Source organism: Myxine glutinosa, chromosome 2, assembly GCF_964187855.1.
Source record: "Myxine glutinosa chromosome 2, kmMyxGlut1.1, whole genome shotgun sequence".
In the NCBI taxonomy this organism is placed as follows: Eukaryota; Metazoa; Chordata; class Myxini; order Myxiniformes; family Myxinidae; genus Myxine; species Myxine glutinosa.
In genome coordinates, this window is record NC_136262.1 from 67,783,208 (window position 1) to 67,796,913 (window position 13,706).

At 47.5% G+C, this 13,706-nt stretch overlaps 1 protein-coding gene across 2 annotated transcripts in view; it reads left to right on the top strand.

The window, feature by feature from the left end:
* IPO11 (importin 11) overlaps window positions 1-13,706 on the top strand; it is a 326,013-nt gene that overhangs the window by 48,083 nt on the left and 264,224 nt on the right. For both annotated transcript variants that reach the window (XM_068108036.2, XM_078773404.1), the window contains exon 3: window positions 9,812-9,912. In XM_068108036.2, coding sequence (XP_067964137.1) covers window positions 9,812-9,912 — 101 coding nt within the window. The remainder of the gene's footprint in view (window positions 1-9,811; window positions 9,913-13,706) is intronic.

Here is a 13,706-nt window from a genome sequence, read left to right on the forward strand (position 1 = left end):
CCTTCGATACGGTCTGGCACCCCGCTCTGCTCACCAAACTCTCCTCCTTTGGTATCCATGGAAATCTCCACGCATGGCTGGCGGACCTCTTCTCTAGTCATCGTCAACGTGTGGCCCTGAATGGGTTTCTCTCATCTCCTCTTCCTGTTCAGGCTGGAGTTCCCCAAGGCAGTGTTCTGGGCCCTGTGCTTTTTCTGGTCTTCATCAATGATCTCTCTGACTCTCTTGAAAATCCTCTCTATCTCTTTGCTGATGACTCCACTCTCTGCCGCTCCATTCCTCATCCCCAAGATCGGCAGTCTGTAGCCTCCTCACTCTCTGCAGACCTGGTCAAAATCACAGACTGGGCAAACAAGTGGAACATGTCTTTCAATCCTGACAAATCTCACACTCTTACGATGTCTCTCCGAAAAGACCGACTGGACAACCCTCCCATCTACTTTCTGAATAATCCTCTCCAAGAAGTTCTGTCACTCAAGCTTTTGGGTCTCACTATCTGCCATGATCTTTCCTGGGAAAACCACATTTTCAAGCTGGCCTCCAAAGCCAGTCGCTGACTGGGCATCCTCCATCATGCGAAGTCCTTCCTTGGCACACCTGAGCTCCTCACCACATACAAGGCTTTCATCCGCAGCTCAATGGAGTACTGCTCTCCCCTCGGGGCTGGTGCTCCTGCCTCACACCTAGCTCGTCTTCACGCTGTTGAAACCAAAGCGTTCAGAATCATTGGAATCTCCCGCGATGACGCTATCTCCGAGGGCCTTTCACTTAATCACCGCAGGCAGGTTGGTGGTCTTTCCGTCTTCTACCGACTCCTCTCCGGCCTTGCTCCCCCAGCTCTCTCTGGGCTCTGTCCCCCAAATATTCCTGCAGGTCGCACAAGATCTGCCTGCAACCCTCTTATGGTTAAACTGGCAAAATCAAGACTCTCTGCTCACCTTCACTCCTTCATACCTCTTTTCTCCCGCCTCTGGAACAAACTCCCTCACTCTCTTCAATCCCACTCCTCCCTCCAGGTCTTTAAAACGGCTGTTCACCACCATCTCTTATCTTCACCAATCCAAAACCTTGATCTTTTCTACCCCCGCTAATTTCACCCCAAATCCACTTTTTTGAGGTGACTTTTGACTTCTTTCCTTGAAGTCCTTGGTGTCCTTGCATTTTATACCTATCCTGCCTCCCCCCGGGCCCTCTCCCTCCAAAAACATCTCCCGATGTCCCTGCTCTCAAATGTTGTGTTTGTGTGCTTCCTCCCCTTCTCTCCCCATCTTGTCGACCGCTCCCCTTTTTATATACTTTGTTTGCTTGTTTGTTTGATTTGTTTGTTTGATAAATGTTAGCTCTTTCACGAGCCTCGACTCTGTACACAAAAAAAAAGAAAAAAAAAGTCATAATTCCACAGTGCATTTCATTTTTGAGTGAAGTAGTATATACATTACATATATATATTGCCGCGCAGACCCTTTGGTTAATACCAGGGCTCGCAGATGGGCCAAACGGATTTAATTGGAGGCGACGATCAAACACGAATTTTACTATGAAACGCGGGAGGAAGAAGAAGTGAAGAGGAAGAAGCGGCGGAAGCACGTACCTGTGGAGGGCGAACAAACTCAAACGGCAGCACCGATCCTGCAGGGAAATTAACGAACTCGAACACAAGATGTAAGGTACAAAAAGAAACACGTTTATTACGGACCCGATACAATAAAACGCGACGGTAAATAAATGATAATCCTAAATTGGGACGTCACCACAACTCACTTCAGATACAGACGAGGGAATGAATTACGAAAATAGAAACGTCCATTATGTTCGGGGAAATGTGGAATGGTCTTATCTGTCTTGTCATCTTGGTCCGTCGACGTCCCACGCGGCTCTCTCCATCCGCCTCCGAGCATCACCAGGCCTCGCTCCAAGCACCACGCGTCCAACGCAGGCTAGTGGCTCCACACGAGGTCTATCTCCACACACGATCGGTCTGCCAAGTCCCAGTCAGCTCTCCCAAGAGTTGGACGTGCCAGAGAGACTAAGAATGTGCAAGAAGCAAGCAAACTCCACTCAACTCCAGAGAACTCTCAGCAGCAAGCCAGCGAACTTGGGCTAGGACTGCGCACAGAGTTCGGCGCGCCCTTTTTATAACCTTGCGGCGGTGACGTCCGCCTCGGCGCGCCACCCAATCGGTGCCCTCCACCGATTCACAGGGCTGGAGCGTGGTTATAGCACGTAGCGTGTAGCGTGGTCATAGCACGTAGCATGCAGCGTGGTCATAGCACGTAGCGTGTTACTCGAGGCCTGCCGGAGATGTAGCTGGCTGTGGCCATGCGGCGGTGCCCTGAACTGGCTTCCTGTCCGTTTTCTTCCAAAGTCTTGTCAGGGAAGGGAATTTAATGAATGCGTGCACTAAAGGAACTAACTAAGTGTCTACAGGTGTGCATTGCCATAAGGGACAAAGGTTTGATGACCAGGTTGGACACACAGGGGCGTTATTTTTAATCCCTATACTATCTAACACTCAAACATCCTGGTATGTTCACAAGCAGATATCTTAACCCGACAAACCGGACTAACACAACTTATTACAGGTAGATTCCCTATCATGACAGTCGAATACCTACCTACACAGATCTATCTGGCTCTAGATATTGCTTTACCCCCAGACATAACAATAAATAAATAAATAAATATATATATATATATATGTAAGATATATATATATCTATCTTACTATAATTCACCAAATGTCTGTCTGTCCGTTCAAAGGTACCGTAAAAACTGCTGAACCGATCGCAAAGATATTTTGGGTGGATAATCCTGGGATCCCCAGGAGTAAAATAGGCTATTTAGTTTTCCCAATTTCAGCTTTAGTTTCCAGCATTCTCAGGTTTGGACTCCCGCATAACATTCGCGTTTGCATGACGTTCATTGTGACTTCTTCTTACGTCAAGCAACGGTACCCGCCCTATGGGCGGGGCTTCAATTGGGAGGACCAAATGAAAAGGCTAAATATCGGAAATTGAAGGCTTTTTTTCTTTTAAACGATTTATATAAACTTCCCTTTAAATCTCGATCGGTGCAGCCGTTTGTGCGGGAGCAAGTATCAGCAGGATGTGGCAGTGTGGGAGTCCACGTTTGCACCGATCGCTGCACCGTGTGCCGCACAAATGGCTGCACCGATCGCTGCACAAACGACTGCACCGATCACTGCACGGCTGCATCGATCGGATATGGCATGAAGGAGGATCTGCACTTCTGCATGAAGGAGGATCAGATCTAACAGATTGCTGTCTCCATCGATCTTGCCAGGCCGTAACACCTATCGGGTCAAAATCCTTTTAACTGTTGATTTGGTACAGTTACACGTTTCGGGAATTTGGTACACGTATCGGGAGTACATACGACATGGCGATTGTGAACACGATTATCGATCACGATTCACGATCACGATCATCACAATCATAGTGTATCGATCACGATTTGAAACACGATGGAATAATATTTACCGATATGAACAGTGATGTGGCTTTATTGAAATTCCAAAGATACTGTTTAGATTTTGATGATTTGCGTGTGATATGATTCAACGGATGTTGATATGAATCGTTTAAAATAAAAAAACCCTTCAATTTCTGATATTTTGCCATCGCCATATGCAGATTCGTCACGGACCCACGATCGATGTTTCTATATGTGAACGTACCCGTTTGTTTGCGAACAGGTACGTTTTTCATGGAAGTCTTTCACGAACTTGCTGTCCATGTCTGACGTGCGACTGAAGGTGCTACAGGAATGTGGAATTTATTGGTTTCATGCTTTAGCATTCACCGTATCTGCATTGCCTGTTTGTTTCTGGCCTCCCACCCGTGCATAGCACGGGTATTTCTCTAGTATATTATAATAGGCTACGGTGATTCTGTCTGTCTGTCCGGGGGTGTGGCTTACTCCGTTTAGACAGTAGCTCCACCCATTCTGGGAGAGGCTTCATGCAAACAAATATCCACCATTTTATTAACTCGAATAGCTTTGAGGCCTGTTTAGTTAGGCCCATGCTGTCTTTCTCTCTCACACAGGTTTATTTAAACTCTAATTCGATATATCATTTCATTTTTAACAGTCGCTAACATAGTTTTAGACTTGGTGGAAAAAAAACGGGAAGAGAATCCCATGAAAGTTTCCGTTTATAGAACGAAATGATTTCTCAAAGGCCTGTAAAATAAAGCGCATTCATTGAGTCACCCTCACGATTTTATCTTGAATTCACCATCTGATTTAATTTTTCACGTCAGAAATAATTGAGAACATTCATGCACACACGGGAAAATGCAGAGATATATTTTTAAAACTCGCGCCATGATGAAACACGAAAATACACCGCCTAAAATAACAGTCGGGGAAAATGTCGACATATATTAAAAATTCGCTTTTTCTTTTCCGTTAAGATATATTACTTTTACTTTTGATGACAGTCGTCACAAAACGACATATATTTCTTCGTTCTTATTTCATTCAACATTAGTATCCGGAAGTAAAAACTAAAATATGTTTCAGGAAATTACCGAGAGATATTTCTTCATTTTTCTTTTATTAGTTATGTGCGCATACACTTTAAATAGGTTCATTCGAAATCTTTAATTTTCACAATGTAATTTACTTGCCATTTGATGATTACGAGACACTTCCTCTTGAGGATCGTGACAATTTATTCGTTGCGTGGAAACTTCCATTTCCAAAATGAATGAGACGGGAGAGGAGCGAGGAGCGAGGAGTTGGAGAGTGAGGGGCGAGGGGTTGGAGAGTGAGGGGTGAGGGGTTGGAGAGTGAGGGGCGAGGGGTTGGAGAGCGAGGAGCTAGGGGTTGGAGAGCGAGGAGCTAGGGGTTGGAGAGCGAGGAGCTAGGGGTTGGACAGCGAGGAGCTAGGGGTTGGAGAGTGAGGAGCTAGGGGTTGGAGAGCGAGGCGCTAGGGGTTGGAGAGCGAGGAGTTAGGGGTTGGAGAGCGAGGAGCTAGGGGTTGGAGAGCCAGGAGCTAGGGGTTGGAGAGCGAGGAGTTAGGTGTTGGGGAGTGAGGAGCTAGGGGTTGGAGAGCTAGGGGTTGTGGAGCGAGGTGCTTGGGGTTGGAGAGTGAGGAGCTCAGGGTTGGAGAGTGAGGAGCTTGCGTTGGAGAGTGAGGAGCTAGGGGTTGGGGAGCTAGGGGTTGGAGAGCGAGGGGTTGGAGAGAGAGGAGCGAGCGGTTGGAGAGCAAGGAGCTAGGGGTTGGAGAGTGAGGAGCTAGGGGTTGGAGAGCGAGGAGCTAGGGGTTGGAGAGCGAGGAGCTAGGGGTTGGAGAGCGAGGAGCTAGGGGTTGGAGAGCGAGGAGCCCGGGGTTGGAGAGCGAGGAGCCCGGGGTTGGAGAGCGAGGAGCCAGGGGTTGGATAGCGAGGAGCCAGGGGTTGGAGAGCGAGGAGCCAGGGGTTGGAGAGCGAGGAGCCAGGGGTTGGAGAGCGAGGAGCCAGGGGTTGGAGAGCGAGGAGCCAGGGGTTGGAGAGCGAGGAGCCAGGGGTTGGAGAGCGAGGAGCCAGGGGTTGGAGAGAGAGGAGCCAGGGGTTGGAGAGCGAGGAGCTAGGGGTTGGAGAGCCAGGAGCTAGGGGTTGGAGAGCGAGGAGCTAGGGGTTGGACAGCGAGGAGCTAGGGGTTGGACAGCGAGGAGCTAGGGGTTGGAGAGCGAGGAGCTAGGGGTTGGAGAGTGAGGAGCTAGGGGTTGGAGAGTGAGGAGCTAGGGGTTGGAGAGCGAGGAGTTAGGGGTTGGAGAGCGAGGAGCTAGGGGTTGGAGAGCCAGGAGCTAGGGGTTGGAGAGCGAGGAGTTAGGTGTTGGGGAGTGAGGAGCTAGGGGTTGGAGAGCGAGGAGCTAGGGGTTGTGGAGCGAGGCGCTTGGGGTTGGAGAGTGAGGAGCTCAGGGTTGGAGAGTGAGGAGCTTGCGTTGGAGAGTGAGGAGCTAGGGGTTGGAGAGCGAGGGGTTGGAGAGCGAGGAGCGAGCGGTTGGAGAGCGAGGAGCTAGGGGTTGGAGAGCGAGGAGCTAGGGGTTGGAGAGCGAGGAGCTAGTGGTTGGAGAGCGAGGAGCTAGGGGTTGGAGAGCGAGGAGCTAGGGGTTGGAGAGCGAGGAGCCCGGGGTTGGAGAGCGAGGAGCCAGGGGTTGGAGAGCGAGGAGCCAGGGGTTGGAGAGCGAGGAGCCAGGGGTTGGAGAGCGAGGAGCTAGGTGTTGGAGAGCCAGGAGCTAGGGGTTGTGGAGCGAGGAGTTCGGTGTTGGGGAGCGAGGAGTTCGGTGTTGGGGAGCGAGGAGTTCGGTGTTGGGGAGCGAGGAGCTAGGGGTTGGAGAGTGAGGAGCTAGGGGTTAGAGCGAGGAGCGAGGGGTTGGAGAGCGAGGAGCGAGGGGTTGGAGAGCGAGGAGCGAGGGGTTGGAGAGCGAGGAGCGAGGGGTTGGAGAGTGAGGAGCGAGGGGTTGGAGAGTGAGGAGCGAGGGGTTGGAGAGTGAGGAGCGAGGGGTTGGAGAGTGAGGAGCGAGGAGTTGGAGAGTGAGGAGCGAGGAGTTGGTGAGTGAGGGGCGAGGGGTTGGAGAGTGAGGTGCGAGGGGTTGGAGAGTGAGGTGCGAGGGGTTGGAGAGCGAGTTGCGAGGGGTTGGAGAGCGAGGAGCGAGGGGTTGGAGAGCGAGGAGCGAGGGGTTGGAGAGCGAGGAGCGAGGGGTTGGAGAGCGACGAGCTAGGGGTTGGAGAGCGAGGAGCTAGGGGTTGGAGAGCGAGGAGCTAGGGGTTGGAGAGCGAGGAGCTAGGGGTTGGAGAGCGAGGAGCTAGGGGTTGGAGAGCGAGGAGCTAGGGGTTGGAGAGCGAGGAGCTAGGGGTTGGAGAGCGAGGAGCTAGGGGTTGGAGAGCGAGGAGCTAGGGGTTGGAGAGCGAGGAGCTAGGGGTTGGAGAGCGAGGAGCTAGGGGTTGGAGAGCGAGGAGCTAGGGGTTGGAGAGCGAGGAGCTAGGGGTTGGAGATCGAGGAGCTAGGGGTTGGAGATCGAGGAGCTAGGGGTTGGAGATCGAGGAGCGAGGGGTTGGAGAGCGAGGAGCGAGGGGTTGGAGAGCGAGGAGCTAAGGTTTGGAGAGCGAGGAGCTAGAGGTTGGAGAGCGAGGAGAGAGGGGTTGGAGAGCGAGGAGCTAGGGGTTGGAGAGCGAGGAGCGAGGGGTTGGAGAGCGAGGAGCGAGGGGTTGGAGAGCGAGGAGCGATTGGAGAGGATAGTGAGGAACGATTGGAGAGGAGAGCGAGGAGCGATTGGAGAGGATAGTGAGGAGCGATTGGAGGGGAGTGTGAGGAATTGGAGAGGAGTGTGAGGAGGTATTGGAGGAGAGTGTGAGGAGGAGTGGGATTGGAGAGGCGTGAGGGTGGAGAGAGGAGAGTGTCAGGTAGAGAGGAGTGAGGGGTCACATGTTATGTGAAATAAATAAATTGTGTTCATTACACCATTTCTGGATCTGATGAATTGCCAGTAACCATTTTGTAAAATCTAATGTGCAGCATCTAAATCAAGATGTCCAAATGTCACACACGTCCATGCCCGTGGGCTTCCCACGGGTGACCCCACTAGTATATATATATATATATATATATTTAAGCTGTATCCAAACACTATTTGATATTTACACTTTCAGTATTCCTCCTGAAAAGTGAAAGTGTGCACGTTTGAATCGTTCAAAAATAGATTTCTCACTTTGCTTTGGATCACATTCCCTTTAACCATAGCAGATTAATCGTGTTCACCAATCTGTCAAATGTAGTGAATCACACACTGCACCACAGACTAGTTATATCCTTAACTTGTATTAAAAGCACATACTGTCTCCTGGCAGTTCTTTGCTAGATGTTTTGATTAATTTTAAAAAGAAGCAAACCAGACAAGTGCACTGAGCAGAAGTTTTGTCACTAAATACATATTGAAAACCACCAAAGTAAGGATAAAATGTACGAGTATATTGGAAAAAGGAACTTTTGCAGGTAGGCCCACAATTATTTACTTTCCACTGATATTATTCGCGGGCAGGGACTGGTGGAAATTCTATGTAATGTAGGATGTGACTTTAAGTCCTCAAGCCTTCCCCCTCCAAATCACCAACCCCAAGTCCTCACACTCTCCCTCACATCCCTATGACATCTATCCCCTCCACACTCCAAGCCATCAACCCCTCTTCCACCCCAACCACAACTCCCAACCCCTCCTCCCCCTCCAAATGCCCTCAAACTCTCATCCAAACTCTGGCCCATCTTTTGAGATATGCAGAAAAGATATGTGACCAAGTGCTTGTAATAGCCCATCGCGGTCACCTGTCCAACTCACAATCCCGCAAGATGTGTGGAAAAGATATGTGACAATAAACGACCTGAAACCAATTATCTTTTTCCTGATGCCTCTCGGCCTCCATACACATTGTTAAAAGTATATAATGACCTCAGATGAAGACCTTTTACTATGAATGACATGGGTTTAAGCACTTCTTGAAAGAATGCCATATAGTTTTTTTGGTGGTGTACAAGTTGACTGCCTTGCTTCGATCGCTGAGGCCGATCTTGACAACGCCGTGATGTCTATTGGCTCAAAATCCTTTTAACTGTCGCATTGGCAGTTTTACAATGACGGGAAAAACTTACAGGGAGGGCGTGGTTATTGTGAATATGAAAGCTCCGAAGACGTCAGGCTTTGCATTGCAGGAAGCACCAACATGGCGACTGTGTAATTTTTTTTCCCAAGGATAAATTGCGGGTGTCGTCAGGTGAATTGCCCAACCAATGGGTGGAACAGATTCTTGCAGACAGACAGACACACACACACATGGACGAACAAACATTATTGTGTAGATCCATTATTAAGACTACAAGCCACACCATCATGAATGTATGAGCTATTAACATATAATAATAATAATAATAATAATAATAATAATAATGTATACATTGATTAAGTCATCCATTTCGCATTGGTTATTAGATTTACAACAGCAAAAGTTACCATGACTTAAACAGATTTACCTTTTTGCATTTATTATTCGTCCCCTACCGGTGTACACCGGAGGGGACTATAGGTTTGCACTCCGTCCCTCCGTCTGTCAGTTTGTCCGTTTGTCAGTCCGTCACGCAAAGAACAGTTTTCCGGACTTTTTTTCTAAACGCTTAATGCTAATGATTTCAAACTTGGTACATGGTTTCCTCATGATAAGGTACAGATCAAGTTCGAACTTCACGACGTTTCGATCATTTTTGACAAAGTTATGGCACTTTGAACTTTGGTAATTTCCCCAACAGTTTTCCGGACGACAGACTGCCGGTAGGGGACATGTACTCAGAATACTCAGAATGCTTGTTATTATTGTTATATTTTTATATATGTTATCATCTAATTGCCAAACGTATGGAAAGCATAGTCCTTATTTATTTATTTACTTGTGCCACAAGTAATTTGCATGTACTCTGACGATTTGGTGTCCTCTATTGCATCAAATTTTATTAACGAAAGAAATTCGAAGAAATAATATGTTTTGCAAACATCAAAACAAATAAATGAAACTGGATCGTGAACGCATACACCTATTTATTTCCCAACATATAGGTACTTTCCAAAAGTGTGGAGAATGCTGCACTTGACTGATTAAGCAGTTTGTAGGATTGAGGCATTCTAGTTCGTATTATTTTTGTGAGTACAGAGGTAATTAGAGACCTGGCTTAAATGTAAAGGTGAAGTGCTGGAGCAGTGTCCTTGGTTAGAGGTTATACATTAGTGTATTTTGCCACCACTTGCACTTCTCTCCCGCAGAGCATTTTCACAAACCACGAAGTGCCGGTGAACGTGCGCTGGCTTGCGGTGCTTTACTTCAAGAATGGCATTGACCGATACTGGAGGCGGCTTGCTCCCAAGTGTGTTCCACACAAAGTCACCTTGTGTGAATTTGATGGCTGCTGTGATCTCACTTTAAGTATCACTGCTGGAAAAACTGCTATTTTCAGAAGATTAATTATTGACGTTTCGACTGCATTGTTTGCTTAGGAACCCAAGATGTTGTTAGGTTTTACCGGGGTTTTTTTTTTTGGACCTGCACCTAATAATCAGTTGGTGCATCATTTTCAATAAATAATTGGTTTGACATACACTACCGGTCAAAAGTTTTAGAACACCTCAATTTTTGTAGTTTTTATTGAAATTTACGCAGTTTAATGTCCAGTGAATAACCTGAAATGGTACAAAGGTAAGCAGTAAACTGCTCAAGGTTAAAAAAAAAAGTTTAGGTTAGAAAAAATGGGAAAATAATGTAAATTGCACAGTTATATTGTAAAAAAAAAAAAAGGCCTTCTTCAGGGAACAAGTAATGGGTCAACAACTTACAGCTGTTCTGCAGCAATGTAAGTAAATTAAGCCTTGAAAGTTGATGCAAACAATTCCTACAGGTGTCCCAACCTCTGCTGATGACTTGATTACAAACCCCCTGTCTGTATAAAAGCAGTATTGGAACAGACTGTTATTACACCCTCTGAAGCATTATTTGGACAATATTGCACTGCAGGAAGTAGTATATTGGAAACTGGAGGAAAATCTGACAGGAAGAGGTCTGGCAGACCCAAAGCCACAACAGAATCAGAAGACAAGTTTCTGAGAGTCAACAGCTTGCGTGATAGGCGGCTTACAGGACAACAGCTTCTTCAAGCACAGCTAAACACTGGTCGAAGTAAGCAAGTCTCAGTTTCGACTGTGAAGAGAAGACTTCGAGCTGCAGGTTTGACAGGTCGAGTGGCAGTAAGAAAGCCATTGCTAAGATGGCAAAATAAGAAAGAGAGGCTTGCCTGGGCCATGAAGCACCACCAGTGGACCACTGAAGACTGGAAGAAGGCCTTATAGACCAATGAATCAAAATTTGAAATCTTTAGTTCGTCACGCAGGGTTTTTGTACGCTGTCGAGTAGGCGAAAGGATGGTTCCTCAGTGGGTGACACCAACTGTCAAACATGGAGGGGGAAGCGTGATGGTCTGGGGCTCTTTTGCTGGATCCAGAGTCGGCGACTTGTGTCGTGAAAATCAACCACAGACACGACTTGTCCCTTGGGTAGGTTTAATATCATTTAGATCTGTGGTAACATCCTGTAAAATACATTCATGCAATAGACATCAGAATCGGAATATTATATGGGCAATGTCCGATATCAATAGGCAAAGCAAAACAAGTGCAGCATATAGGGGCGTACATACCATTCAAACTACAGGACTATATGTCACAGTAAGTGTCGCTGGAGTGTCCTTGCGCCACGGTTGTCCCGGGTCTTATAGACGCCCCTTTAGTGGGATAAGTGAGCACTCCCGGGTTCACCTTCAGTATAATTTCACTACAACTTGCACAGAGTGACTGGCACCCTGAACCAAAAGGGCTACCACAGCATTTTGCAGCGCCATGCAATACCTTCTGGTATACGCCTTGTTGGTCAGGGATTCATCCTGCAGCAAGATAATGACCTTAAAAACACATCCAGGCTATGTCAAAACTACCTTCGAGGAAAAGAACATGACGGTAGGCTTCAAATCATGGAATGGCCAGCACAGTCTCCAGACTTAAACCCCATCGAGCTGGTTTGGGATGAACTGGACAGAAGGGTGAAAGCAAAGCAACCTACAAGTGCAACACATTTGTGGGAACTTCTGCAACAGTGTTGGGAAGAACTTCCTGAACAATATTTGATTTCCATTGTAGAAAGAATGCCACGAGTGTGTTCGGCGGTTATATCTGCAAAAGGTGGCTACTTCTTTGCTGAGTCAAAAATTTAAATTAAATTTTGTTAAACAAAATGATTCTATGATTTCTTTTTATCTCCAATTGTTTATTTGTTCTATGCTTAATTTCAGAGTACATTGATACATTAAACTGCATCAATTTCAATAAAAACTGGGAAAATTGAGGTGTTCTAAAACTTATGACCGGTAGTGTACAGTGCATTCAGAAAGTATTCAGACCCCTTCACTTTTTTCACATTTTGTTATGTTGCAGCCTTATGCTGAAATCGTTTAAATTCATTTTTCCCTCATCAATCTGCACTCAATACCCCATAATGACAAAGAGAAAACAGGATTTTAGAAAGTTTTGCAAATTCATTAAAAAGAAAAAACTGAAATATCACATTTACATAAGTATTCAGACCCTTTGCTATGGCACTTCAAATTTAGCTCAGGTGCCTCCCATTTCTCTTGATCATCTTTGAGATGTTTCTACACCTTGATTGGAGTCCACCTGTGGTAAATTCACTTGATTGGACATGATTTGGAAAGGCACACACCTGTCTATATAAGGTCTTACAGCTGACAATGCATATCAGAGCAAAAACCAAGCCATGAGGTTGAAGGAACTGCCTGCAGAGCTCAGAGACAGGATTGTGTCGAGGCACAGATCTGGGGAAGCCTACAAAAACATTTCTGCTGCATTGAAGGTTCTCAAGAGCACAGTGGCCTCCATAATTCTTAAATGGAAGAAGTTTCGAACAACCGGGACTCTTCCTAGAGCTGGCCGCCCGGCCATACTGAGCAATCGGGGGAGAAGGGTCGTGGTAAGGGAGGTGACCAAGAACCTGATGGTCACACTGGCTGAGCTCCAGAGATCTTGTGTGGAGATGGGAGAAACTTCCAGAAGAACAACCATCACTGCAACACTCCACCGATCTGGGCTTTATGGTAGAGTGGCCAGACGGAAGCCAAACAGTCCAATCTTGGTTTCATCAGACCACAGAATCCTGTGTCTTTCACTGAGGAGAGGCTTCCTCCCCTCCAAGACTCCCCCCTCACCCCTCCCCTCCAAATCTCCCCCATATCCCATCCCTTTCAAATCCCTCCCCTTGTCCCTTCCCTCCTAAACTCCCCCCTCGCCGCCCCCCTTCAAATCTCCCCACCCTCATTTCTTCTCAATTTCCCCCCTCTCACTCCCCCTCCTCAAAGCGTCCTCCCCGCTTCTTCCCCCTTCCAACTCTCACCTCCATCTCCCCCAACCTTCTGCCTCGCTCTTCCCCCTCCTCAAATAACACCTCATTGTGCCTCACCCAATCACCATCAAACCTTTTGTCCGCCCCATCCTTCCCTTTCTCCGAGCTATTCTGAAATCTCTGACACACCTTCAACAGCTCTCCCTACCTCTTCCACCGCTTCCACATCTTACCCTACCCCTCCTCCCCCCTGTTTTGTATCCGATGCTCCCCCTTCCTCTTCATTAATGGTATGGACCTCAAACATCCGGGGCCTTCGATCAAACTTAACTGATCTCTCCATACAGGTTGCTTCTGTCAAACCAGACGTGATCTGCTGAACAGAAACTTTCCTCCACCATGATGTCTCTGATTCCTTAGTATCTCTCCCGGGTTACTCCCTCCTCCGGTATGATAGACCTGAGCCTCGTCCTGGAGGTGGGGTTGCTATCTTTATCAAAAACTCTCTTCCTCACTCGCCCTGCACTGCACTCTCTCCACTTCACCCCCAGGAATACCTCTGGTTATGGCTTCCCCTTCGCTCCCACCTTTTGTTCATATGTGTGTTGTACCGTCCACCAAACAGTGATGACTCCATCTACATCTCGCTGTCTGATAATATGGACCAACTTATATCTACTCATCCCAACTCTCTCTTCCTCATATGTGGTGATTTCAATTGTCACCATGCCAGTTGGCTGGGTGTGGGTACCTCTCTCA